Below are 27,287 nucleotides of genomic sequence, written 5' to 3'. Positions count from 1 at the left end.
CGCTGGGATGGGGACACTGGGAGCAGCAGTGGGGCTGAACTGGGGTCCAGACTGGGGGTGCTGGGAGGCACTGGGGGTTACTGGGGTGCACTGGGAGCTACTGGGCTGGGGGATACTGGGTAGGACTGAAAGTCACTGGAGGCAACTGGGAGCACTGGGGCAGCTGGGGGGTGCTGGGGGCCACTGGGAGCTACTGGGGTCACTGCTGGGGGACACAGGGGAGCACTGGGAGCCACTGAATGTTACTGGGGAGCACTGGGGCCAATGGGCTGGGGGGTGCTGGGCCCAGTGGAGAGCGCTGGGAGCTACTGGGGGGCACTGGGAGCCACTGGGGGACCAATAGGGGCTATTGGGGGGCTACTGGTGTGTACTGGGGGGCACTGGGGAGCAATAGGGGCTATTGGGGGGATACCAGTGTGTACTGGGGGGCACTGGGGACCAATAGGGGCTATTGGGGGGTTACCGGTGTGTACTGGGGGGCACTGGGGACCAATAGGGGCTATTGGGGAGCTACTGGTGTGTACTGGGGGGCACTGGGGACCAATAGGGGCTACTGGGGAGCTACTGGTGTGTACTGGGGGGCACTGGGGACCAATAAGGGCTATTGGGGGGCTACTGGTGTGTACTGGGGGGCACTGGGGACCAATAGGGGCTATTGGGGAGCTACTGGTGTGTACTGAGGGGCACTGGGGAGCAATAGGGGCTATTGGGGAGCTACTGGTGTGTACTGGGGGGCACTGGGGACCAATAGGGGCTATTGGGGGGCTACTGGTGTGTACTGGGGACCAATAGGGGCTATTGGGGGGCTACTGGTGTGTACTGGGGAGCACTGGGGACCAATAGGAGCTACTGGGGGGCACTGGGGAGCAATAGGGGCTATTGGGGGGCTACTGGTGTGTACTGGGGGGCACTGGGGACCAATAGGGGCTATTGGGGGGCACTGGGGCACCAGCAGGGGGCGACATCCCCGCCACACCCCCCAGCATACTCCGCGGCGGGCCCCCGCCCTTCCGCCACACCTCCCAGCATGCCCCGCGGAGATCCCCACCTCCTTCCGCCACACCTCCCAGCATGCCTCGGGGCGGGAATATGGAGCCCGGCGCTGTCCAATGGGAGCGCCCGTCTCCCTCCTTTCCGCACGCGGATTGGCGCAGAGGAGCCAGAGCGCGGGCCAATGGGGTCGCAGAGGGGCAGGGCGCGGGCCAATGGGAGCGGAGGGGCGGGGCGAGGCGAGCGGCGCGCGGCGGCAGCGGCGGAGGATGAACGCGGATCCGGCGCGGGAAATCCGGCGTGAGCGCGGGAGAACCGGGACAGACCGGGATAAACCGGGATAGACCGGGACAAACTGGGCCCGACCGGGCCTAACGGGGCTAAACCGGGATAAACCGGGCCCTGACCGGGTTAAACCGGGCCCGACCGGGCCTGATGGGGCTAAACCGGGCCCTAACCGGGCCTAACGGAGCTAATCTGGGCTCTAACCGGGCCTAACGGGGCTTAACGGGGCTAAACCGGGCTTAACGGGGTTTAGCGGGGCTAAACCGGGCCCTAACCGGGCTTTATGGGGCTAAACCGGGCCCTAACAGGGTTTAACGGGGCTAAACCGGGCTCTAACCAGGCTTAATGGGGCTAAACCAGGCCCTGACCGGGCTTAATGGGACTAAACTGGGCTCTAACAGGGCTGAAAGTGCCTTAACCAGGATTTAAAAGGCTTTAACTGGGTTTAAGGGCCATAACTGGGCCATGATTGGGGTTAAGGGGCCTTAACCAGGATTAATGGGTTTAACTGGGCTTACCCAGACCTTAACCGGGATAAAGGGGCTTTAACTGGAGCTTAACCTGGCCCTGACCAGGCTTAACCGGGCCTGAACGAGGCTTAACTGGGTTTGAAGTGCCTTAATCGGGCCTTAACTGGGCCATAACTGAGCGTAAAAGTCCTTAACCAGGGTTAACGGGGCCTTAACTGGGCTTAATGGGGTTTAACTGGGCCTAAAGGCCCTCAACTGGGCCCTACCCAGGCTTAACGGGGCTTTAGAGGTGCCTTAACTGGGCTTAAAGGGCCCAAATGGGCCTTAATGGCGCTTAACCGAGTCCTAACTGGGCTTAACTGGGGCTTAACCAGCTTAACTGGGTTTAACCAGGCCTTCAATGGGCTTAACTGGGGCTTAACCATGCCTAAACTGGGCTTAACTGGGGCTTAACCAGGCCTTAACTGGGCTAAACTGGGTTTAAACTGGGGCTTAACTGGGCTTAACTGGGGCTTAACCAGGCCTTAACTGGCTAAACTGGGTTTAACTGGGGCTTAACCGGGCTTTACCTGGGCTAAACTGGGTTTAACTGGGGCTTAACCAGGCCTAAACTGGGCTTCACTGCTCCGTGTGGTGCCTCGGACCCCCTTGTCCCCCTTCATCCCCCCACATTTGACCCCCCCGTTGAGGTCCCACAGACCCCCCCCTCCTTTAGACCACATTGGGGTGCCTCCCCCCCCATGTCACCCATGTGCGTGTCCCCCCATCCCCCCCCCAGAGCTGCAGAAGGCCAAGGAGAAAGCCCAACGTGGAGGCAACGCGGTGGAGGAGGCTGCTCTCTGCAACCAGCTGGGCGAGATCTTGGCCAGCCACGGTGCGTGTCCCCCCCCCGTATCCCCGGATAACCGCCGGGATCCACGGATAAACCCCGGGAGGAGCTGAGGGACCCCCCCAGCGCCTCCGCGAAGCCCTGTTTGATCCCCACAGGCCGCTATGAGGAGGCGCTGGAGGAGCACGAGCGGGAGCTCCGGCTGCTGGAGGGAGCCGGGGACCGGCTGGGCTGCGCCGTGGCCCATCGGAAGGTCGGCGAGCGCCTGGCGGAGCTGGAGCGCTACGAGGCAGCCCTGGAGGTGCCGCCGGGGTCTGCATGGAACCATGGGTTGGGTTGGGAAGGACCTTAAAGCTCCTCCAGCTCCAACCCCCTGCCCCGGGCAGGGACACCTTCCACTAGAGCAGGTTGCTCCAAGCCCCTGTGTCCAACCTGGCCTTGAACACTGCCAGGGATGGGGCAGCCACAGCTTCTCCCTTCAACCCTTCCCATGTCCCACCACCCTCATGGGGAACAACTTCCCAAGATCCCATCCAACTCTTCCCGTTGGAGCCGTTCCTCCTCATCCCACCCCTCCATCCCTTGTCCAAAGCCCCTCTCCAGGTTTCCTGGAGCCCCTTTAGGCCCTGGAGCTGCTCCAAGGTCTCCCCTTCCCGCAGCAGAGGGGCAGGATCCCCTCCCTGAGCTGCTGCTCACGCTCTGGGGGTGCAGCCCAGCACACGGGGGGGTTCTGGGCTCAAGCACACACTGAAGCCGGGTCATGGGGAGCTTCTCCTCACCCAACACCCCCAAATCCTTCTCCTCAGGGGCTGAGGAGAATCCTTCTTTATGGTGGGAACATTCCCCCCGGGGATGTTCCTCGAGCTCCTTCCCTCCGTGTTCCAGCACCAACGGGAGCACCTGGAGCTGGCGCGGGCGCTCGCGGACCCCACGGAGCAGCAGCGCGCCTGGGCCACCATCGGCAGGACCTACATGCTCATGGGGGACAGCCGCGAGGAGCGGGGCGCGCTCCGCCAGGCCCAGGGCGCCTTCCACACCAGCCTGGCCATCGTGGAGGAGACGCTGGAAGGTGAGGACGCCCCTCGGGGGTGCCTGGGGGGGAGCCCCCCCCCCCAAAAGGGCCATCAGCAGCCCCCCCCCCCCGTGGCCGCAGGAGCGGTGGCGCCGCGGGACGTGGCGGAGATGAAGGCCAGGCTCTACCTCAACCTGGGGCTGGTCAGCGACAGCCTGAGGGAGCCGGCGCAGAGGGACCACTTCCTGAAAAAGAGCATCTTCCTGGCGGAGTAAGGCCGGGAATGGCGGGAGGTGGGAGATGGGAGTGGGTTTAGCTGGTACCTGGAGGTGGGTTGAGCTGGGAGCTGGGAGCTGGTTGAGTTGGGATGTGGAAGTGGGTTTAGGTGGGAGCTGGAAGTGGGTTGAGTTGGGATGTGGGAATGGGTTTAGGTGGGATCTGGGAGTGATGGAATCTGGGAATAAGGGGACATAGAAACAGGTTTAGGTGGGATCTGGGGGCGGGTTGAGGTGGGATCTGGAAGCAGTGGGAGCTGGAAGTGCGTTGAGTTGGGAGCTGGAAGTGGGTTGAGGTGGGATGTGGGAATGGGTTTAGGTGGGATCTAGGAGTGATGGAATCTGGGAATAAGAGGATCTAGAAACAGGTTTAGGGGGGGATCTGGGAGTGATAGGATCTGGGAATAAGGGGACCTAGAAAGAGGTTTAGGTGGGATCTGGAATTGGGTTGAGATGGGATCTGGGAATGTGTTGAGGAGGAATCTGAGATTGATGGGATCTGGGAATGATGGAATCTAGAAAGAGCTTTAGGTAGGATCTGAAAGTGGGTTGAGGTGGGATCTGGGAGCAGGTTTAGGTGGGAGCTGGAAGTGGGTTGAGGTGGGATGTGGGAATGGGTTTAGGTGGGATCTGGGAGTGATGGAATCTGGGAATAAGGGGACATAGAAACAGGTTTAGGTGGGATCTGGGGGCGTGTTGAGGTGGGATCTGGGAGCGATGGGATCTGGGAATAAGGGGATCTGGGAGCGTGTTGAGGTGCGCTCGGGGGTGACGCTGTGGCTGTGGCTGTGGCTGTGCAGGCAGGGGGGGCTGCAGGAGGACCTGTACCGCGCTCACTTCAACCGCGGCTCCATCCTGCTGCGGGACGGGGACCCCACCGGGGCCCTGCGGAGCCTGAGCCGGGCTCGGGAATGCGCCCGGAGCCTCGGGGACAGGGCCATGGAGAGCGAGTGCTGCGCCGGCTCCGCGCAGGTACCGCGGGGCGCCCGGCGGGAGGGACGGACCTTAAAGCTTCCATAGAGCTGGGTGCTCCGAGCCCCTGCATCCAACCCGGCCTTGGACACTGCCAGGGATGGGGCAGCCACAGCTTCTCCTTCAACCCTTCCCGTGTCCCAGCACCCTCATGGGGAACAACTTCCCAAGATCCCATCCAACTCTTCCCGTTGGAGCCGTTCCTCCTCATCCCACCCCTCCATCCCTTGTCCAAAGCCCCTCTCCAGGCCTCCTGCAGCCCCTTTAGGCACTGGAGCTGCTCTAAGGTCTCCCCTTCCCGCAGCAGAGGGGCAGGATCCCCTCCCTGAGCTGCTGCTCACGCTCTGGGGGTGCCCCCAGCACACGGGGGGGTTCTGGGCTCAAGCACACACTGAAGCCGGGTCATGGGGAGCTTCTCCTCACCCAACACCCCAAGTCCTGCTCCTCAGGCTGCTCCTGGAAGCTTCCACAGGGCTCTGGGGGCTCCCGGGGCTGTTGTCCCCCATTGTTCCCTATTGCCACCGCTGTCCCCATTGCCCCCATTCTACCCCATTACCCCCATTGTTCCCCATTGCCTCCATAGTCCCTATTACCCCCAATGTTCCCTATTGCCCCCGCTGCCCCCATAGTCCCCATTGCCCCCATTTTTCCCCATTGCCCCCATAGTCCCCATTAACTCCAATGTTCCCTATTGCCCCCGCTGCCCCCATAGTCCCCACTGCCCCCATTGTCCCCACCACTCCCATTACCCTCATCGCCCCCATCATACCCCATTGCCCCCACTGTCCCCATAGCCCCCATTGTACCCCATTGCCCCCACTGTCCCCATTGTACCCCATAGCCCTCATTGTCCCCATTGTACCCCATTGCCCCCACTGTCCCCATTGTGCCCCATTGTCCCCATTACCCCCATTGTCCCCATTGTTCCCTATTGCTCCTGCTGTCCCCATTGCCCCCATTGTTCCCTATTGCTCCTGCTGTCCCCATCGCCCCCATTGTTCCCTATTGCTCCTGCTGTCCCCATTGCCCCCATTGCCCCCATTGTTCCCTATTGCTCCTTCTGTCCCCATCGCCCCCATCGCCCCCATTGCCCCCATCACCCCCACTGTCCTCATAGCCCCTGTAGCCCTCATTGTCCCCATTACCCCTATAACCCCCATTGCCCCCATCGCCCCCATTGTTCCCTATTGCTCCTGCTGTCCCCATTGCCCCCATTGTTCCCTATTGCCCCCACTGCCACCATTGTCCCCACTGCCTCCATTGTTCCCTATTGCTCCTGCTGTCCCCATTGCCCCCATTGTTCCCTATTGCCCCCACTGCCCCCATTGTTCCCTATTGCTCCTGCTTTCCCCACTGCCCCCATTGCCCCCATTGTTCCCTGTTGCTCCTGCTGTCCCCATTGCCCCCATCGCCCCCATTGCCCCCACTGCCCCCACTGCCCCCATTGTTCCCTATTGCTCCTCCTGTTCTCACTGCCCCCCTTGTTCCCTATTGCTCCTGCTGTCCCCATTGCCCCCATCGGCCCCATTGTTCCCTATTGCTCCTGCTGTCCCCATGGCCCCCACGGCCCCCATGGTCCCCACGGCCCCGCTGTCCCCGCAGGTGCTGCTGGGGCTGGGGGACTTTGCTGCGGCGCGGCGCTGCCTCCGGCAGGCCCATGCTCTGGGCCCGCGGCAGCCGCAGCACCGGGAGCTCGTGCGCTCCAACCTGCGCTACGGTGAGCAGCGGCCGGGCCAGCGCCTGCGGGGGGCACAGGGCGGTCCTCGGGAGCAGGATGGGGGCCCCGGGGGCTCAGCGGTGTCCCCAAGGGCAGGATGAGGTCCCCAGGGGCAGGATGAGGTCCCCAAGGGCAGGACCAGGTCCCCAGCGGCACGAGGGTGTCCCCAAGGGCTCAGTGATGTCTCCAAGAGCTGGATGAGATCGCCAAGGGCTCAATGATGTCCCCAAGTGTAGGACAATGTCCCCAAGGACAGGATGAGGTCCCCAAGGGCAGGACAGTGTCCCCAGGGTCAGGGCGATGTCCACGAGGGCAGGACAGTGTCCTCAAGAGCTCAGTGGTGTCCCCAAGGATGGGACAATGTCCCCAAGGGCAGGATGAGGTCCTCAATAGCAGTATGAGGTCTCCCCAAGGGCAGAACAATGTCCCCAAGGGCTCAATGATGTCCCCAAGGATAGGATGATGTCCCCAAAGCCTCAATGATGTCCCCAAGGGCAGGTCAATGTCCCCAAGGGCTCAATGACATCCCCAAGGCCTCAATGATGTCCCCAAGGGCAGGATGATGTCCCCAAGGCCTCAATGATGTCCCCAAGGGCAGGTCAATGTCCCCAAGGGCAGGATGATGTCCCCAAGGGCTCAGTGATGTCCCCAAGGGCAGGTCAATGTCCTCAAGGCCTCAATGACATCCCCAAGGCCTCAATGACATCCCCAAGGCCTCAATGATGTCCCCAAGGCCTCAATGATGTCTCCAAGGGCAGGTCAATGTCCCCAAGGGCAGGATGAGGTCCCCAAGGGCAGGATGATGTCCCCAAGGGCAGGTCACTGTCCCCAAGGGCAGGATGAGGTCCCCAAGGGCAGGATGATGTCCCCAAGGGCAGGATGAGGTCCCCGCGGTGCTGCCGCCCGGGGGGGCCCGGCTCAGCGCCCCGTGTCCCGCAGCCACGCGGGTGCTGCGGCTGCTGCGGGCGCTGGAGGAGGCCGGGGGGGACGCGGCGGCGGCGCTGCCGCTGTGCGAGCAGCTCGGGGACACCTGCTCCAGGCACGGCGACTACGCGCGTGCCCTGGCCTTCTACCAGAGGCAGGTGAGCGCGACGGGGGGTCTATGGGGGGCTTGGGGGGTCTATGGGGGGCTTGGGGGGGTTTGGGGGCTCTGGAGGGGGTTTGGGGGGTCTATGGGGTGTTTTGGTGTGTCTGGGGGTGGGTTTGGTGGCTCTATGGGGGGTTTGATGGGTCTGTGGTGTCTCTGTGGGTCTGTGGGTGTCTGTGGGTCTCTGTGGGTGTCTCTGTGGGTGTCTATGGTGTCTCTATGGGTGTCTGTGGGTGCTTATGGGTGTCTCTATGGGTGTTTATGGGTGTCTCTGTGGGTGTCTCTATGGGTGTTTATGGGTGTCTCTGTGGGTGTCTCTATGGGTGTTTATGGGTGTCTCTATGGGTGTCTCTATGGGTGTCTCTATGGGTGTTTATGGGTGTCTCTATGGGTGTCTCTATGGGTGTTTATGGGTGTCTCTGTGGGTGTCTCTATGGGTGTTTATGGGTGTTTATGGGTGTCTCTATGGGTGTCTTTATGGGTGTTTATGGGTGTCTCTGTGGGTGTCTCTATGGGTGTCTTTATGGGTGTTTATGGGTGTCTCTGTCTCTATGGGTGTCTTTATGGGTGTTTATGGGTGTCTCTGTGGGTGTCTTTATGGGTGTTTATGGGTGTTTCTATGGGTATCTCTATGGGTGTCTGTGGTTGGTCTGTGGTATCTCTATGGGTCCCTATGGGTGTCTCTGGGTCTCTATGGTGTCTCTATGGGTGTCTCTATGAGTGTCTCTGTTTCTCTATGGTATCTCTATGGGTCTCTATGGGTGTTTCTATGGGCGCCTCTGTGTCTCTAGGGTATCTCTATGGGTGTCTCTATGGGTCTCTATGGGTGTCTATGGGTCTCTATGGTGTCTCTATGGGTGTCTGGTATCTCTGTGGGTGTCTCTATATGTCTATGGGTGCCTATGGTGTCTCTGTGGTATCTCTATGGGTCTGTATGGGTCTCTGTGGTGTCTCTATGGTGTCTCTATGATATCTCTATGGGTCTCTATGGGTGTCTCTATGTCTCTGTGGGTCTCTATGGGTCTCTATGGGTCCCTATGGTGTCTCTATGGTGTCTGTATGGGTGTTTCTATGGGTCTCTATGGGTGTCTATGGTACCTCTATGGGTGTCCGTACGGGTGCCGCTGGGGGTGTCCCTGCGCCCCTCAGCGCCCCCTGCCGGCAGCTGGGGCTGGCGCAGGCGCTGGCGCGGCCCCCCCGGGAGCTGGCCGTGATCCACGTGTCCCTGGCCACCACGTTCGGGGACCTGCGGGACCCGGCGCGGGCCCTGCACCACTTCCGGCAGGAGCTGGCCCTGCACCGCGGCGACGCGCTCGAGGTGCGGCCCCTCAGGCCACCGGGGGGGCTCTGGGCCCTTGGGTGCTCACTGGGGTCCTTGGGTGCTCACTGGGGTCCTTGGGGTGCTCATTGGGGCCCTTGGGGGTGCTCACTGGGGCCCTTGGGCGCTCACTGGGGTCCTTGGGGGTGCTCACTGGGGTCCTTGGGGTGCTTATTGGGTCCCTTGGGGGTGCTCACTGGGGTCCTTGGGTGCTCACTGGGGCCCTTGGGTGCTCACTGGGGTCCTTGGGGGTGCTCACTGGGGCCCTTGGGTGCTCACTGGGGTCCTTGGGTGCTCACTGGGGCCCTTGGGTGCTCACTGGGGTCCTTGGGGTGCTTATTGGGTCCCTTGGGGGTGCTCACTGGGGTCCTTGGGTGCTCACTGGGGCCCTTGGGGGTGCTCACTGGGGCCCTTGGGCGCTCACTGGGGTCCTTGGGTGCTCACTGGGGCCCTTGGGTGCTCACTGGGGTCCTTGGGGGTGCTCACTGGGGCCCTTGGGTGCTCACTGGGGTCCTTGGGGTGCTTATTGGGTCCCTTGGGGGTGCTCACTGGGGTCCTTGGGTGCTCACTGGGGCCCTTGGGGGTGCTCACTGGGGCCCTTGGGCGCTCACTGGGGTCCTTGGGTGCTCACTGGGGCCCTTGGGTGCTCACTGGGGTCCTTGGGTGCTCACTGGGGTCCTTGGGGGTGCTCACTGGGGTCCTTGGGTGCTCACTGGGGCCCTTGGGTGCTCACTGGGGTCCTTGGGTGCTCACTGGGGTCCTTAAGAGGGAGTTCCGCAGGTTCCCGATGGGCTTCTTGGGTTCCTGGGGGGCTCAGTGGGTCCTTAAGGGGGTCCCTCAGGTCCATGAGAGGCTTCCTGGGTCCTTAAGGGGTTCACTGGGTCCCTTGGGGTCCTTGGTGGGGTTCTTCAGGTCCCTATGGGGGGGTCCCCACGTCCCTGAGGAGCTTCTTGGGTCCCTTTGAGGAGTTCCCTGGGTCCTTAATGGGGTTCCCTGGGTGCCTTGGGGGGCTCATTGGGGTCCTTGTGGGGTTCTTCAGGTCCCTTTGGGGGGTCATCGGGTCCCAGGGGGGTTCTCTGGGTCATTGGGGTCCTTGGGGGGTTCCTCAGGTCCCTGAGGGGCTGCTTGTGCCCCTGAGAAGGTTCTTGGGTCCCTTGGGGTGCTCCTTGGGTTGTTAATGGGGTTCCCTGGGTCCCTTGGGGTGCTCATTGGGTCCCTTGGGGTGCTCATTGGGTCCCTGGGGGGGGCTCTTCAGGTCCTATGTTGGGTAATCAGGTACTGGAGGGCTTTGGGGGGGTCTCCAGGTCCATGAGGGGCTTCTTGGGTCCTTAAGGGGACTCCTTGGGGTCTTTGGGGTGCTCATTGGGTCCTTAATGGGGTTTCTCTGGGGTCCCTTGGGGTGCTCATTGGGTTCTTGGGGTGCTCCTCGGGTCCCTGGGGGGGTTCTTCAGGTCCCCATGGGGGGGGGCAGCAAGTGCTGGAGCAGCTCCCTGGCTCCTTAAGGGGGTTCTTCAGCCCATAGAGGGGGTGTCTCTGGGTCCGTTGGGTGCTTCTTGGGCTCCTCGGGGGGGGGGTCACCGGGTGCTGTTTGGTTTTATGGGTCCCTGGGGGTCTCCCTGGGTCCCTCAGGGGGTTCCTCGGGTCCATGGGGGGGTTCTCTGGGGTCTTTGGGGTGCTCATTGGGTCTCTTGGGTGGGTCACGAGGTCCCTGTGGGGGTCGTCAGGTTGGGGGGGGCTCCTCGGGCGCATGGGGTCCCTGTGTGGGGGGGGGGTGGGGGGGTGCTGGTGCCGCCCCCCCGGCTCAGCCCCCCCGTTGTGCCGTGGGGCAGGAGGGGAAGACGTGGCTGAACGTGGCTCTGGCCATGGCGGAGGCCGGGGAGCCCCCCCCCAAGCTGCTGCCCTGCCTGCACACGGCGCTGCAGCGGGCCACGGAGGCCGCGGCCCCCCGGCTGCAGGTGAGGGGGGGCCGGCACCCCCACAGTGTCCCCCCACTGTCCCCCCAGTGTCCCCTTGGTGTCCCCCCAGTGTCCCCTTGGTGTCCCCACAGTGTCCCCCCAGTGTCCCCTTGGTGTCCCCATAGTATCCCCATAGTGTCCCCATAGTGTCCCCCCGGTGTCCCCATGGTGTCCCCTTGGTATCCCCATAGTGTCCCCATTGTGTCACCTTGATGTCCCCATACTGCCCCCCCAGTGTCCCCATAGGGTCCCCATGATGTCCCCATGGTGTCCCTATAGTGTCCTCATGGTGTCCCCATCGTGTCCCCTTGGTGTCCCCATAGTGCCCCCATGGTGTCTCCTTGGTGTCCTATAGTGTCCCCTTGATGTCCCCATAGTGTCCCCATAGTGTCCCCATGGTGTCCCCTTGGTGTCCCCATGGTGCCCCTTTGGTGTCCCCATAGTGTCCCCTTGATGTCCCTATAGTGTCCCCATAGTGTTCCCATGGCATTCCCTTAGTGTCCCTATAGTGTCCCATTGATGTCCTTATAGTGTCCCCATGGTGTCCCCTTGGTGTCCCCATAGTGTCGCCTTGGTATCCCCTTGGTGTCCCCTTGGTGTCCCCATAGTGTCCCCTTGATGTCCCCGTAGTGTCCCCATTATGTCCCCTTGATGTCCCCGTAGTGTCCCCATTATGTCCCCTTGGTGTCCCCATAGTGTCTCCTTGATGTCCCTATAGTGTCCCCGTAGTGTCCCCATGGTATCCCCTTGGTGTCCCTATAGTGTCCCCATGGTGTCCCCTTGACATCCCCTTGATGTCCCTATAGTCTCCCCATAGTGTCCCTCTGGTGTCCCCATAGTGTCCCTATACTGTCCCCTTGGTGTCCCCATAGTGTCCCCTTGGTATCCCCTTGATGTCCCCATAGTGTCCCCATGGTGTCCCCATGGTGTTCCCTTGGTGTCCCCATAGGTTCCCTATAGCGTCCCCTTGGTGTCCCTATAGTGTCCCCCTAGTGTCCCCTTGGTGTCCCCATAGTGTACCCTTGGTATGCCCCTGGTGTCCCCATAGCGTCCCTATAGTGTCCTCATGGTGTCCCTATAGTGTCCCCGTGATGTCCCTGTAGTGTCCCTATAGTATCCCCATGGTGTCCGCTCAGTGTCCCTATAGCGTCTCTATAGTGTCCCCATAGTGTCTCTATAGCATCCCCTTGATGTCCCCATAGCATCCCCATTGTGTCCCCTTGACATCCCCTTGATGTCCCCATGGTGTCCCCTTGATGTCCCCATAGTGTCCCCATGATGTCCCCTTGATGTCCCTGTAGTGTCCCCATAATGTCCCCATGGCATCCTCTTAGTGTCCCCATAGTGTCCCATCCATGTCCTTATAGTGTCCCCATGGTGTCCCCTTGACATCCCCTTGGTGTCCCCCCCGTATCCCCATAGTGCCCCCCATAGCGTCCCCCCAGTATCCCCATAGTGCCCCCATAGTATTCCCATAGTGCCCCCCATAGCGTCCCCCCCGTATCCCCATGGTGTCCCGCCCGTATCCCCCTAGCGCCCCACAGCGCCCCGTAGCGAGCCACAGCGCCCCCTAGCGCCCCACAGCACCCCCTGGCGCCCCACAGCGCTCCCTAGCGCCCCACAGCGCCCCACAGCGCTCCCTAGCGCCCCACAGCACCCCCTGGCGCCCCACAGCGCTCCCTAGCGCCCCACAGCGCCCCACAGCGCCCCACAGCGCCCCGTAGCGCCCCATAGCGCCCCAGAGCGCCCCCTGGCGCGGGCGGCGCGGGACGCGGCGGCGCTGTGGCCAGCGGCAGGTGCTGCGGCAGCTGCGGGCGGAGCAGCTCAGGGCCGGGGACGCGGAAGGGGCCGCCGGGAGCCTCGCCCGCCTGGAGGCGCTGGGGGGCGGCGACGAGGAGGAGGAGGAGGAGGAGGAGGAGGAGGAGCCGGGGGGCAGCGAGGCCCAGGAGGAGAGTGACCTGGAGCTGAGCACCAGCGGTGCGGGGGGCTATGGGGGGGTATGGGGGGGTGCAGGGGGGGTTTGGGGGGTCTAAGGGGGGATTGGGGGGATCTATGGGGGGTGCAGGGGGTCTAAGGGGGGATTTGCGGGGTTTGGGGGGGTCTATGGGGGGGTTTGAAGGGTCTAAGGGGGGCTTGGGGGGGTCTTTGGGGGAATTTAGGGGGTCTATGGGGGGGGTTGAGGGGTCTAAGAGGGGATTTGTGGGGTCTAAGGGGGTATTGGGGGGTCTGTGGGGGGGTTTGAGGGGTCTAAGGGGGGATTTGCGGGGTCTGTGGGGGGTTTGGGGGGTCTATGGGGTGTTTGGGGGCTCTATGGGCTGTTTGGGGGTGTCTATGGGGTGTTTGGGGGCGTTTGGGGGCTCTATGGGGTGTTGGGGGCTCTATGGGGTGTTGGGGGCTCTATGTGCTGTTGGGGGGCTCTATGGGGCGTTGGGGGCTCTATGGGGTGTTGGGGGGCTCTGTGGGGTGTTGGGGGCTCCCCTCACCCGGGGGGGCTGTTCCAGAGGAGGACGAGGAGCTCGATGGATACAGCGGGAGCGTCCCGGGGCGGCGCCGGCAAAACAGGGTGAGACGGGAGCCCCCAAAGCGGGGTCTGGGGGTCCCCCCGTCCATTGGCACCCCCAAAGCGGGGTCTGGGGGGTCCCTCTTTCCATTGGCACCCCCAAAGCGGGGTCTGGGGGTCCCCCGTCCACTGGCACCCCCAAAGTGGGGTCTGGGGGTCCCCCCGTCCATTGGCACCCCCAAAGCGGGGTCTGGGGGTCCCTCCGTCCATTGGCACCCCCAAAGTGGGGTCTTGGGGTCCCCCATCCACTGGCACCCCCAAAGCGGGGTCTGGGGGTCCCCCCTCCATTGGCACCCCCAATGAGGGACTGGGGGTCCCCCCGTCCATTGGCACCCCCAAAGCGGGGTCTGGGGGTCCCTCCGTCCATTGGCACCCCCAAAGCGGGGTCTGGGGGTCCCCCCTCCATTGGCACCCCCAAAGTGGGGTTTGGGGGGTCCCTCCTTCCATTGACACCCCCAATGAGGGACTGGGGGTCCCATCCTACCCTTACACCCCCAAAGTGGGGTCTGGGGGTCCCCCCGTCCATTGGCACCCCCAAAGTGGGGTCTGGGGGGTCCCTTTCTCCCCTGACATCCCTAACGAGGGATTGGGGGGTCCCTCTTCCATTAATACCCCAAAGAGGGATCCAGGCTCCCTCCTGGCCCCCCGAAACCGGGTTGGGGGTCCCCAGCCTGGAGTGGGGCTGGTTTTGGGGGGTCCCCAGGCAGTTGTGGGGCTGGTTTGGGGCAGGTTTTGGGGGTCCCCAGCTTGTTGTGGGGCAGGTTTAGGGGCTGTTGTGGGGCTGGTTTGGGGCAGGTTTTGGGGGTCCCCAGCCTGTTGTGGGGCAGGTGTTGGGGTGTCCGTGGCCTGTTTTGGGGCAGGTTTTGGGACTGTCGTGGGTCTGTTTTGGGGACAGGTTTTTGGGGTGTCCCTGGGCAGGTTTTGGGGCTGTTGTGGGGCAGGTTTTGGGGCTGCTGTGGGGCAGGTTTTGGGGTGTCCCCAGCCTGTTGTGGGGCAGGTTTTGGGGCTGCTGTTGGGCAGGTTTTGGGGCTGTTGTGGGGCAGGTTTTGGGGTGTCTCCAGCCTGTTGTGGGGCAGTTTTGGGGCTGCTGTGGGGCAGGTTTTGGGGTGTCCCTGGGCAGGTTTTGGGGCTGTCGTGGGTCAGTTTTGGGGTGTCCCCCCCCCCCCATCGCTCGTCTTTGCCGCAGTGGAACCGCCGCAACGAGCGGGGCGAGACCCCCCTGCACCGCGCCTGCATCGAGGGCGACCTGCGGCGCGTCCGGCTCCTGCTGCAGCAGGTCTGGGGGGGCCCCGCACCCGGGGGGGGGCCCTGCGCCCATGGGGGGGTCCCTGTGCCCATGGGGGGGGTCCCGCACTTGGGGGGGGGCCCTGCACCCGGGGGTGGTCCCTGTGCCCATGGGGGGTCCCTGTGCCCATGGGGGGGTCCCCTGCACCCGGGGGGGGTCCCTGCACCAGGGGGGGTCCCTGTGCCGATGGGGGGGTCCCTGCACCCAGGGGTGTCCCTGCACCCGGGGGGGGTCCCTGTGCCCATGGGGGGGGTCCCTGCACCAGGGGGGGTCCCTGTGCCGATGGGGGGTCCCTGCACCCGGGGGGTCCCTGTGCCCATGGGGGGGGGTCCCTGCACCCGGGGGGGTCCCTGTGCCGATGGGGGGGTCCCTGTGCCCAAGGGGGTATCCCTGTGCCCATGGGGGGTCCCTGCACCCAGGGGGGTCCCTGTGCCCATGGGGGGGGGTCCCCTGCACCCAGGGGGGGTCCCTGCACCCAGGGGGGTCCCTGTGCCCATGGGGGGGGTCCCCTGCACCCGGGGGTGGTCCCTGCACCCGGGGGGGTCCCTGCACCCGGGGGGGGTCCCTGTGCCCATGGGGGGGGGGTCCCGCACCCGGGGGGGGTCCCCCCGAACCCCCATTAAAGGTCTCTGGGGCCAAACCCCCCGTTGCCGCCAGGGGCACCCCGTGAACCCGCGCGACTACTGCGGATGGACCCCCCTGCACGAGGCCTGCAACCACGGGCACCTGGGTGAGTGTGGGGCGGGACCCACAAGTGGGGGGCGGGACCCCCAAGTGCCAGCAGAACAACGTGGGAGCCGTCAGGGTGCGAGCAAAGCCCCCCTGGGTGCTGTCAGAGACTCCCTTGGGTGCCACCAGAACCCCCTTGGGAGCCACCAGAGACCCCTTATATGCCATCAGAGCCCCCCAAGTGCAGGCAGAGCCCCCTTGGGTGCCACCAGAACCCCTTAGGTGTCATCAGGGTGTAAGCGAAGCCCCCTTGGGTGCCATCAGGGTGCCATCAGAGACCCCTTAGGTGCCATCAGACCCCTGTTGGGTCCATCAGAGCCCCCCAAGTGCAGGCAGAGCCCCCTTGGGTGTCATCAGACCTTCCTTGGGTGCCACCAGGGCACAAGCAAAGCCCCCTTAGATGCCATCAGAGCCCCCTTAGGTGACATTGGACCCCCTTAAGTGCCATTAGAGCCCCCCCTTGGGTGCTGTTAGGGCCCCCCAAGTGCCATCAGAGGCCCCCTTAGGTACCATCTGACCCCCCTTAGGTGCCACCACAGTCCCCTTGGGTACCATCAGAGCCCCCCAAGTGCGAGCAGAGACCCCCTTGGTACCATTAGAACCCCCCTTAGGTGCCACCAGAGCCCCCTTGGTGCAGGCAGAGCCCCCTTGGGTGCTATCCGGGTGCAAGCAAACCCCCTTTAGATGCCATCAGACACCCATTGGGTGCCATCAGAGCCCCCAAAGTATGGGCAGAGCCCCCTTGGGTGCCATCAGAGCCCCCCAGATGTGGGCAGAGGCCCCCTTGCTGCCTTCAGAACCCCTTATGGGTGCCACCAGAGCCCCCCTGGGTGGCATCGGAGACCCCCTTGATGCCGTCAGCCCCCCCCCAGGTGGCGCCAGGGCCCCCCCCGACGCCGCCGTCCCCCCCCAGAGATCGTGCGGGAGCTGCTGGCGCGGGGGGCGGCGCGGGACGACCCGGGGGGCCCCGGCTGTGACGGGGTCACCCCCCTGCACGACGCCCTCAGCTGCGGCCACTTCGAGGTGGCGCAACTGCTGCTGCAGCACGGGGCGAGCGTCAGCGCCCGGGACAGCAGGGTGAGGGGGCAGCGGGGCGCAGGGGGGCAAGGGGGACATTGGGGACAATGGGGGCAATGGGGCTATAGGGGTAATGCGCTATGGGGCTGATGGGGGCTATGGGGGTGATGGGGGCTATGGGGGTAATGGGGGCAATGGAGTCATGGGGGACAGTGGGGGTAATGGGGACAGTGGGGCTATGGGGGGCAATGGGGGTAATGGGGGGCTATGGGGGTGATGGGGGGCTATGGGGGTGATGGGGGGCTATGGGGGTGATGGGGGCAATGGAGTCATGGGGGACAGTGGGGGTAATGGGGACAGTGGGGCTATGGGGGGCAATGGGGGTAATGAGGGGCTATGGGGGCAATGGGAGTAATGGGGGGCTATGGGGGTAATGGGGGCAATGGGGACATTGGGGGTAATGGGGACTATGGGGGGCAATGGGGGCTGTGGGGGTAATGGGGGCAATGGGAGCAGTGGAGCCGTGGGGGGCAATGGGGGCTATGAGGGCAACGGGGGTAATGGGGGCAATCAGGGTAATGGGGGGTGATGGAGGTAATGGGGGGCAGTGGGGTAATGGGGACAATGGGGCCTATGGGGGCAATGGAGCTATAGGGGTAATGGGGAGCAATGGGGGCAATGGGGGGCAGTGGGGAGAAGGGGGACTATGGAGGGCAATGGGGGCTGTGGGGGCAATGGGGTAATGGGGACATTGGGGACAATGGGGACTTTGGGGACAATGAGGGCTATGGAGCAATGGGGGTAATGGAGACAATGGGGGCTGTGGGGTTAATGGGGGCTGTGGGGGCAATGGGGGCTATGTGGGTAATGGGGATTATGGGGCAATGGGGACAGTGGGGCTATGGGGGCAATGGGGACAATGGGAGTAATGGGGGTAATGTGGGGCAATGGGAGTAATGGGGGGCTGTGGGGGTAATGAGGAGGAATGGGGGCTATGGGGCCAATGGAGCCATGGAGACAATGAGGGGGAATGGGGGGCAATGGGGACAATGAGGGTAACGGGGGCAATGAGCAGCAGTGGGGCAATGGGGACTGTGGGGGTAATGGGGGCTATGGGGCAATAGGGGCTATGGGGGTAATACAGGCTATGGGGACAATGAGGGCTATGGGGGCAATGGGAGTAAGGGGGGTAACAGGGGGCAATGGGGGCAATGGGGGGCAATGGGAGCAATGGGCATAATGGGGGGCTGTGGGGCCATGGGGGGAATGGGGACCCCCATGAGCCAGGGGTCCACAATGGGGCTTGGGGACACCAAGATGCGGGGTTGGGATGCCAAGATGGGGGGTTGGGGCCTTGAAATGGGGTTTAGGGGTCAAAACCGGGGGGTTGGGACATCAAAGTGAGATGGGAGACCCCAAAAGTGCATTGGGAGACCTCAAAAGGGGGGGTTGGCACGTCAAAAACGGGGTTTGAGACCCCAAAATGGGGGTTTGGGACCTCCAAATTGGGTTTGGGACCCAAAAACGGGTGGTTGGGACCTCACCATGGGGATGGGAGACCCCACAGTGGAGGTTTTGGACCCCGAAGTGGGTGCTGAGGCCCCCCAAGGGCGCCCGCGCCACCCATGGGTGCCCCGGCAGGGCCTGACGCCGCTGGGCACGCTGGAGCAGTGGGTGAGCACGTACCGGGAGGAGCTGGACCAGGAGACGCGGGAGCGGGCGCGGGACACGGAGCGGCTGCTGCGGGACGCGGCGGCGGCACGAGGTGGGGCCGGGCGATAACGGGGTCCCTGCGCCCCACGGCGGGTCCCGGGGCGGGCGCTGAGGGTGCCGGTGCCTTCCTCCGCAGCCTCCCCGCGGCCCTGCCAGGACCCGGAGCTGTTCGATGCCGAGACGTCGCAGCAGCGGGACCGGGAGCCGGAGCGCGCCGGCTCCGTGTCTCCGTTGAGGCCGGTGAAGAAGCGGCACCGAGCGATGGAGCCCGATGGGTGCGAAGCCGCCAATCGAGCGAGCCGGCACCCGGCGCTCATCCCGGAGGAGCAGTACCTGCAGGAGCAGCAGTGGCTGGAGGATGACCTGGGAATGGCGCGCGGGGGCCGGAAGCGGCCACGCCGGGAGCGCCGGGAGCGCCGGGACCTGGACGTGGCTCTGGGGGACACCTCGAGGATGGAGAAGGATGATGGAGGGGACCCGCGGCGCCGGCGCCGCAGCGCTCCCAGGGACAGGATCCCGCCGGAACGCCGCGGATCCGGGGGCACCGGGAGCCCCGTTCCTGAGCACGAGGAGGAGAAGGACGAGGAGGAGGAGGAAGACAAGGACAAGGAGAAGGAGAAGAAGGACAAGGAGAAGGACAAGGACAAGGAGAAGGACAAGGAGAAGGACAAGGAGAAGGAGAAGGAGAAGGAGGATGAGTGTGGGGAGAACGCGCCGCCGCTGCCCGCGCTCCGCGTCCGTGTCCGCATCCAGGACAACGTGTTCCTCATCCCCGTGCCGCAGAGGTGAGAGCTGAGACACAACATCACGTTGGGGGCACCCAGTGTCCCTTTGAGGACCCTGATATCCCGTTGGATCCCCCATACTGGGCTCCGGTGCTCGCTGCTGCCCATCCCAGCACCCGTTCTGGTGTCCCGGTGCCATCCCCGTGCCCATCCCGGTGTCCCGCTGCCCATCCCGGTATCGCTGCTCATCCCCTCACCCCGTGTGCCGGTACCTTGTCCCCTGCAGCCAGGCCCATGCCATGGGCTGGTTGGGCATCCCTGTATCCCATAGCCAGGACCATGCAGTGCACTGGCTGCCCATCCCTGTATCCCGGTGCTGATCCCTGTATCCATACCCTGCAGCCAGGACCTTGCGGTGCACTGATTGCCCATCCCTGTATCCCTGTATCCTAGTGCTGATCCCTGTATCCCGGTGCTGCTCCCTGTGTCCCGCAGCCAGGAGCTCCCAGTGCACTGGCTGCCCATCCCTGTATCCCGGTGCTGATCCCTGTGTCCCCATTCTGATCCCTGTGTCCCGCAGCCAGCAGCTCCCAGTGCACTGGCTGCCCATCCCTGTATCCCGGTGCTGATCCCTGTATCCTGGTTCTGATCCCTGTATGCCGGTTCTGATCCCCGTGTCCCGCAGGCAGCAGCTCCTGGTGCGGTGGCTGCCCATCCCTGTGTCGCATGTCCCTGTATCCCATATCCCTGTATCCCGTATCTGTGTCCCGCAGGCAGCAGCTCCCGGTGCGGTGGCTGCCCATCCCTGTGTCGCATATCCCTGTATCCCATATCCCTGTATCCCGTATCCGTGTCCCGCAGGCAGCAGCTCCCGGTGCGGTGGCTGCCCATCCCTGTGTCCCATATCCGTGTATCCCATATCCCTGTGTCCCGCAGGCAGCAGCTCCCGGTGCGGTGGCTGCCCATCCCTGTGTCCCATATCCGTGTATCCCATATCCCTGTGTCCCGCAGGCAGCAGCTCCTGGTGCGGTGGCTGCCCATCCCTGTGTCGCATGTCCCTGTGTCCCATATCCCTGTATCCCATATCCCTGTGTCCCGCAGGCAGCAGCTCCCGGTGCGGTGGCTGCCCATCCCTGTGTCCCATATCCCTGTATCCCATATCCCTGTGTCCCGCAGGCAGCAGCTCCCGGTGCGGTGGCTGGCCGAGCGCGCGGCCGAGCGGTTCCAGCAGACGTGCGGGTCCCGGCCCCGGCTCAGCCTGTCGCAGGACGGGGCCCGGTTGGCGCCGCAGGACCTGGTGCGGGACGTGCTGCGCAGCAACGAGGAGGTGACGGCGCCGCCCCGGCACAGGGGCCGCCCGGTGGCGCTCGGTGACACTCGGTGCCGTTTGGTGCCACCCGGTGCCGCTCGGTGCCGTTTGGTGGCACCCGGTGACAGGGGCTGGTTTCAGGTGCTGGCCGAGGTGCAGTGCTGGGACCTGCCGCCCCTCGCCGAGAGGTACCGCCGCGTGTGCCAGAGCATGGACGAGGGTGAGGAGCATCCTGGTATCCCCTTAGTGTCCACCCGTGTCCGTTCATGTCCCCCCATGTCCATTCATGTCCCCCAATGTTCCCCCATGTCCACCCGTGTCCATTCATGTCCCCCAATGTCCATTCACTTCCTTTCATGTCCCCCAATGTCCACCCATGTCCATTCATGTCCATTCATGTCCTCCCACATCCATTCATGTCCCCCCATGTCCATTCATGTCCCCCAATGTCCCCCCATGTCCATTCATGTCCCTCAATGTCCCCCCATGTCCGTTCATGTCCCCCAATGTCCCCCCATGGCCATTCTTGTCCCCCCACATCCATTAATGTCCCCCCGTGTCCATTCATATCCCCCAATGTCCCCCCACATCCATTCATGTCCCCGCATGTCCTCCAATGTCCCCCAATATCCATACATGTCCATTCGTGTCCCCCAATGTCCCCCCACATCCATTCATGTCCCCCCATGTCCATTCATGTCCCCCAATGTCCATTCACTTCCTTTCATGTCCCCCAATGTCCCCCCATGTCCATTCATGTCCTCCAATGTCCCCCAATGTCCCCCCATGTCCATTCATGTCCTCCCATGTCCCCCCACATCCATTCATGTCCCCCCATGTCCTCCAATGTCCCCCAATATCCATTCATGTCCATTCATGTCCCCCAATGTCCTCCCATGTCCATCCATGTCCCCCACGTCCCCCCACGCCCCCCCGTGTCACCACCCCGTTACCTGAATGTCCACCCAATTCCCGCCAGTGTCCCCCCCAGTGTTCTCCCCCCATCCCACCGCGTTCCCCCGTGTCCCCCCAACGTTCCCATGTGTTCACCCATGTCCCCCCGTGTCCCCCCGATGCCCACCCGACGTCAGCTCCCATGGACAGGGATGAGGGTCCCCTGGGGAGCCTGGGGGTCCCTTGGGTGAGGGGAAGGTCCTGGGAGGGCGTCCCCAAGGATGGGGAATGATCCATGGGGGGTCCCTAAGGGGGAGCAGGGGTCCCCAAGGAGGTGGGAAGGTCCTGAGGGGGTCCCCAAGGGGTCCCCGGGGGGGGAGTTGGTCCTGGGGGGGGTCTCCAGGGTGAAGGGGAGGACCCTGGGGGGGGCTCAGGGGTCCCTGGGGTGGGAGAAAAGACCTGGGGGGGTTCCCAAGGGGTGGGGGAAGGTCCCGGGGGGGGTCCCCAAGGATGGGAATGGTCCTGGGTGGTCCCTAGGGGGGATCAGGGACCTCTTGGATGGGGGTAGGTCCTGGGGGGGGTCCTCAAGGGTGGAGAATGATCCATGGGGGGGTCCCAAAGGTGCTCAGGGCTCCCCAGGGAGGGGAAATGCCCCCGGGGGGGGGTGGGGTGGGTGTCCCTGGTACCACCAAGGACCCCCCGTGTCCCCCCAGAGCCGCACGAGCTGGTGCTGAAGGCGACGGAGCGGCAGGAGCAGAGCGCGGGGGCCGGGGCTGGCGCTGGGGGGGGCCCTGGCGCCGCCCCCCGGGCGCTGCCGGCGCTGCTGCGGGCGCTGCGGCTGCAGCCGGGGCTGCGGGTGCTGGCGCTGCGCGGCTGCGGGCTGGGCGCCGCCGCGCTGCCGGAGCTGGTGGCCGCGGCGGCCGCGCTGCCCGCGCTGGCGCTGCTCGACCTGGCCGGCAACCGCCTGGGCCCCGCGGCGCTGCGGCAGCTCTGCCCGCGCCAGCCCGGCACCCGCGCCGCCTTCCAGGTACGGGGGACAAAGCGGGGTCACTGCGCCCCGAAACGGGGCGGTGGGACCGAAACCCGGCGTCATTGTTCCTCCCAAACCTCGTCATTGTCCCCCCAAAGCTCATCTTCATCCTTGGCTTCCTGACCCACACCTCATCTTCATCCTCACCGTCTTCGTCTCCCCTCCAAACCTTCATCCTCATCTTCATCCTTATCTTCATCCTTCCCCAAAGCTCATCTTCGTCCTGGTCTTTGTTCCTCCAACCTCATCATTGTCCCCCAAAACATCATTACTGTATCTCCTAAACCTCATCTTCATCCTCATCTTCATCCCCCCAAACCTCATCTTTGTCCCCCCAGCCTTGTCTTGGCTTTGACCCCCAACCTTATCTTCATCCTTGTCTTTGTCCCACCAAACCTCATCTTCATCCTCATCTGCATCCCTCCCAAACCTCATCTTCATCCTTCCCCAAACCGTGTCTTCATCCCTCCAAAACATGTCTTCATCCCACCCCAAACCTCATGTTCACCCTGACCTTTGTCCCCCCAAACCTTGTCTTCATCCCCCCAAACTTCATCCCCATCTTTGTCTCCCCTCCAAACCTTCATCCTTGTCTTCATCCTCATCTTCATCCCCCCAAACCTCACTCTTTGTCCCCTAAACCTTTTGTCCATCTGTTCCCTAAACCCATCCCCCTCCTCTAATCCTCCCCTTCACCTCCTAACCCTCGTGTCCGTCCGTCCCCCAACCCTCTTCTTCACCCCCTAAACCTGTCCCTTGCCCCAGCCCCGTGTCGTGCCCCCGGCTCTCCCCCGACTGTCCGTGTCCGTGTCCCCGCAGAGCCTGGAGGAGCTGGACCTGAGCCTGAACCCGCTGGGGGACGGGAGCAGCGCGGCGCTGGCGGAGCTGCTGCGGTGCTGCCCCGCGCTGAGCACCCTGCGCCTGCGCGCCTGCGGCCTCGGCCCGGCCTTCGTCCTGCACGGTAACCACCGTTAACCACCATCATCATCACCGTCACAGCACCCTCACACCGTCATCATCACCGTCACGGCACCCTCACACCATCATCATCACACTGTCACGGCACCCTCACGCCATCATCATCACCATCACAGCACCCTCACGCCATCATCATCACCGTCACGACACCCTCACACCATCATCATCACACCATCACATCACCATCACCCTCACCGGTAACCATCAGCACCACCATAACCATCATCACAGCATCATCGTCATCATCACACCATCACCTACCCTGGTAACCACCAGCATCACCATCACAGCCACCATCCCACCATCATCATCATCATCACACCATCACCGTCACCACCACCACCATCACACCATCATCATCATCATCACACCATCACCATCACCACCACCACCATCACACCATCGTCATCATCATCCCACCATCACCCACACTGGTAACCACCAGCATCACCATCACATCACCCTTACAACATCACCAGCATGACCATCTCCACCACGCCGTGACCATTACAACCATCACCACCATCACCCCCCCATGCCCATGCCCACTCCCCATGCCCATCCGGTCCCGTGCCCCCGGCTCTGACGCCCCGTTCCCCGCAGGACCCGCGCGGCTGCAGGCACTGACCGTGTCCCACAACGCGCTGGGGCCGGTGGCGCTGGAGCGGCTCCTGGACGCCGTGTCCCGGCACCGGCTCACGCGCCTCGAGCTCGGCTCCGTCACCGGCCCCGGCGCCCGGCGCATCGGCACCGCCGTGGCGGGGTACCTGCGGCAGGTGGGGGGCACGCGGCGGGGGAGGGCATGGGGTGGGTGGTGGGACATGGGGTGGGTGAGGACATGGGGTGGGTGAGGGCATGGGATGGGTGATGGGACATGGGGTGGGTGAGGACATGGGGTGGGTGGTGGGACATGGGATGGGTGAGGACACGGGATGGGTGGTGGGACATGGGATGGGTGAGGACATGGGATGGGGGAGGACATGGGATGGGTGATGGGACATGGGGTGGGTGAGGACATGGGGTGGGTGGTGGGACATGGGATGGGTGAGGACACGGGATGGGTGGTGGGACATGGGATGGGTGAGGACATGGGATGGGTGAGGACATGGGATGGGTGATGGGACACGGGATGGGTGAGGACATGGGATGGGGGAGGACATGGGATGGGTGAGGACATGGGATGGGTGATGGGACACGGGATGGGTGAGGACATGGGATGGGTGGGGACACGGAATGGATGAGCACACGGGATGGGTGAGCACATGGGATGGGTGGTGGGACACGGGATGGGTGAGGACATGGGATGGGTGAGGACATGGGATGGGTGATGGGACACGGGATGGGTGAGGACATGGGATGGGGGAGGACATGGGATGGGTGATGGGACACGGGATGGGTGAGGACATGGGATGGGGGAGGACATGGGATGGGTGATGGGACACGGGATGAGTGAGGACATGGGGGGGGTGATGGGACATGGGGCAGGTGATGGACATGGATGGGTGAGGACACGGGATGGTGGTGGACATGGGATGGGTGAGGACACGGGATGGGTGATGGGACACGGGATGGGTGAGGACATGGGATGGGTGGGGACACGGAATGGATGAGCACACGGGATGGGTGAGCACATGGGATGGGTGGTGGGACACGGGACGGATGGTGGGACATGGCACAGACGGTGGGACATGGCACAGACGGTGGGACACAGATGGTGTATGGATGACCCCACGTGTGCTTCCCACAGGAGGGTTCCTCTGCTCTGACCCACCTCACGTTGTCCGGGAACCGCCTGAGCGATGAGGACATGGTGGAGCTGGCCAGGTGGGGACAAGGGGGCTATGGGGTGGGAAGGACATGAGGTGGGACCCAGGGGGACTATGGGGTGTGAAGGACATGAGGTGGGACCGATGGGCTCTATGGGGTGGGATGGACATGAGGTGGGACCGATGGGCTCTATGGGGTGGGATGGACATGAGGTGGGACCCATGGGCTCTATGGGGTGGGATGGACATGAGGTGGGACCGATGGGCTCTATGGGGTGGGATGGACATGAGGTGGGACCCATGGGCTCTATGGGGTGGGATGGACATGAGGTGGGACCCATGGGCTCTATGGGGTGCGAAGGACATGAGGTGGGACCGATGGGCTCTATGGGGTGGGAAGGACATGAGGTGGAACCCATGGGGGCTATGGGGTGGGATGGACATGAGGTGGGACCGATGGGCTCTATGGGGTGGGAAGGACATGAGGTGGGACCGATGGGCTCTATGGGGTGGGATGGACATGAGGTGGGACCCATGGGCTCTATGGGGTGGGAATTGGACATGAGGTGGGGACCCAGGCGTGCTATAGGGTGGGATGGACATGAGGTGGGACCCAGGGGGGCGTATGGGGTGCGAAGGACATGAGGTGGGGACCGATGGGCTCTATGGGTGGGGTGGACATGAGGTGGGACCATGGGCTCTATGGGGTGGGAAGACATGAGGTGGGACTGATGGGCTCTATGGGGTGGGATGGACATGAGGTGGGACCCATGGGCTCTATGGGGTGGGATGGACATGAGGTGGGACCCAGGCGTGCTATAGGGTGGGATGGACATGAGGTGGGACCCAGGGGGGCTATGGGGTGGGAAGGACATGAGGTGGGACCGATGGGCTCTATGGGGTGGGATGGACATGAGGTGGGACCCAGTGGGGGCTATGGGGTGGGGATGACATGAGGTGGGACCAATGGGCTCTATGGGGTGGGAAGGACATGAGGTGGGACCAATGGGCTCTATGGGGTGCGAAGGACATGAGGTGGGACCGATGGGCTCTGTGGGGTGGGAAGGACATGAGGTGGAACCCATGGGGGCTATGGGCTGGGATGGACATGAGGTGGGACCGATGGGCTTCTATGGGGTGGGATGGGACATGAGGTGGGACCGATGGCTCTATGGGTGGGAAGGACATGAGGTGGGACCATGGGGGCTATGGGGTGGGATGGACATGAGGTGGGACGATGGGCTCTTATGGGGTGGGATGGACATGAGGTGGGACCGATGGGCTCTATGGGTGTGAAGGACATGAGGTGGGACCCATGGGGGGCTATGGGGTGGGATGGACATGAGGTGGGACGATGGGCTCTATGGGGTGCAAAGGACATGAGGTGGGACACCATGGGGGCTATGGGGTGGGAAGGGGACACGGGGGTAACAAGTGGTGGCTGGGGGCTCCTGGTGGTAGAATCCTCCCCCCGTGCTTCCCGATGGAGCCCCTGCACCAGCTCAGGTGGAGCCGGGGCACGGAGGGGACCCCTGGGCCGCAGGAGTGACGGGGCCCCCGTCCCCCCCCGCAGGTGCCTTCCCCTCGTGCCCGGCCCTGGATTCCCTGGATCTCGCAGCCAATCCCGGGATCAGCACCGCGGGGATGCGGCTGCTGCTGCAGGGCCTGGAGCAGCGGAGCCGGGGGCTGAGCTGCTCAGCCTGGCCGTGGGAGCGGGGAGCGGAACGGGAGCGGGAGGGAACGGGGGAAATGGGAACGGGAATGGGAATGGGAACGGGAACGGGAATGGGGTGGAAGGGTGGACGGGTTGAGCAGGGGGATGGAGATAGGATTGAGTTGGGATTTGGATGGGATTGGGATGGGGATGGAGGATGGAAGAAGTAGGTTGGGAATGGGAGGGGATGGATGGATGGAGGGGATGGGATAGGATCAGATGGGAATGGGATCAGGTTGAGGATGGGATGGAGATAGAACTGAATTGGGATGGAGAACAGATGGGGTTGGGATGGGGATGAGGATGGAATGGATTAGTGTGGATGGGATTGGAATGGGGTAGGTTGGGAATGGGTTGGGATGCGTCAAGAATGGGGATGGAGATACATTGAATTGGGATTGAGATAGACGGGATTGGGATGGGGTTGAGGATGGAATGGCATTAGATGGGGGATGGGAATGGAATGGGGTAGGTTGGGAATGGGATGGGATGGATGGGATAGGAGGCCGGCGATTGGATGGGCTGGAGGCAGGGACTCAGGGCCGGGATCCAGCCAGGAACCCAACGGCATCTCCCTCCCCCCAGGCTGCTCCGTGGAGGCCCCCTTGGACCCCCCCACCTGGGCAGGGTTCACCGGCCACATCAGGACACTGCGGC

General features: G+C 63.6%; 1 protein-coding gene across 1 annotated transcript; it reads left to right on the top strand.

The window, feature by feature from the left end:
- The first annotated feature begins 1,235 nt into the window (after positions 1 to 1,235).
- Positions 1,236 to 26,727, top strand: LOC115614810 (tonsoku-like protein). Its single transcript, XM_030502162.1, has 24 exons — positions 1,236 to 1,290; positions 2,524 to 2,619; positions 2,733 to 2,875; positions 3,460 to 3,643; positions 3,728 to 3,857; positions 4,662 to 4,833; positions 6,436 to 6,550; positions 7,490 to 7,632; positions 8,803 to 8,955; positions 10,785 to 10,910; positions 12,701 to 12,887; positions 13,412 to 13,473; positions 14,657 to 14,746; positions 15,413 to 15,485; positions 16,398 to 16,561; positions 18,143 to 18,266; positions 18,351 to 18,999; positions 20,116 to 20,266; positions 20,390 to 20,468; positions 21,856 to 22,169; positions 22,992 to 23,133; positions 23,754 to 23,926; positions 24,898 to 24,974; positions 26,490 to 26,727. Exons 1-24 carry the CDS (start codon positions 1,260 to 1,262, stop codon positions 26,725 to 26,727), a joined length of 3,816 nt encoding a protein of 1,271 aa, XP_030358022.1. The 5' UTR covers positions 1,236 to 1,259.
- Positions 26,728 to 27,287: the final 560 nt, after the last annotated feature.

This window comes from Strigops habroptila, chromosome 1 (genome assembly GCF_004027225.2).
Source record: "Strigops habroptila isolate Jane chromosome 1, bStrHab1.2.pri, whole genome shotgun sequence".
NCBI classification, from domain to species: Eukaryota; Metazoa; Chordata; class Aves; order Psittaciformes; family Psittacidae; genus Strigops; species Strigops habroptila.
Note: the sequence above shows the minus strand (reverse complement) of the source record. Positions and strands in the feature narration are given on the sequence as shown.

Coding starts and splice junctions, on each gene's coding strand:
- LOC115614810 (XM_030502162.1), top strand. CDS start 1,260: ATGAACGCGGATCCGGCGCGGGAAATCCGGC. Junction 8,956..10,784: donor ACCGCGGCGACGCGCTCGAG/GTGCGGCCCCTC, acceptor GCCGTGGGGCAG/GAGGGGAAGACGTGGCTGAA. Junction 22,170..22,991: donor GCACCCGCGCCGCCTTCCAG/GTACGGGGGACA, acceptor GTGTCCCCGCAG/AGCCTGGAGGAGCTGGACCT.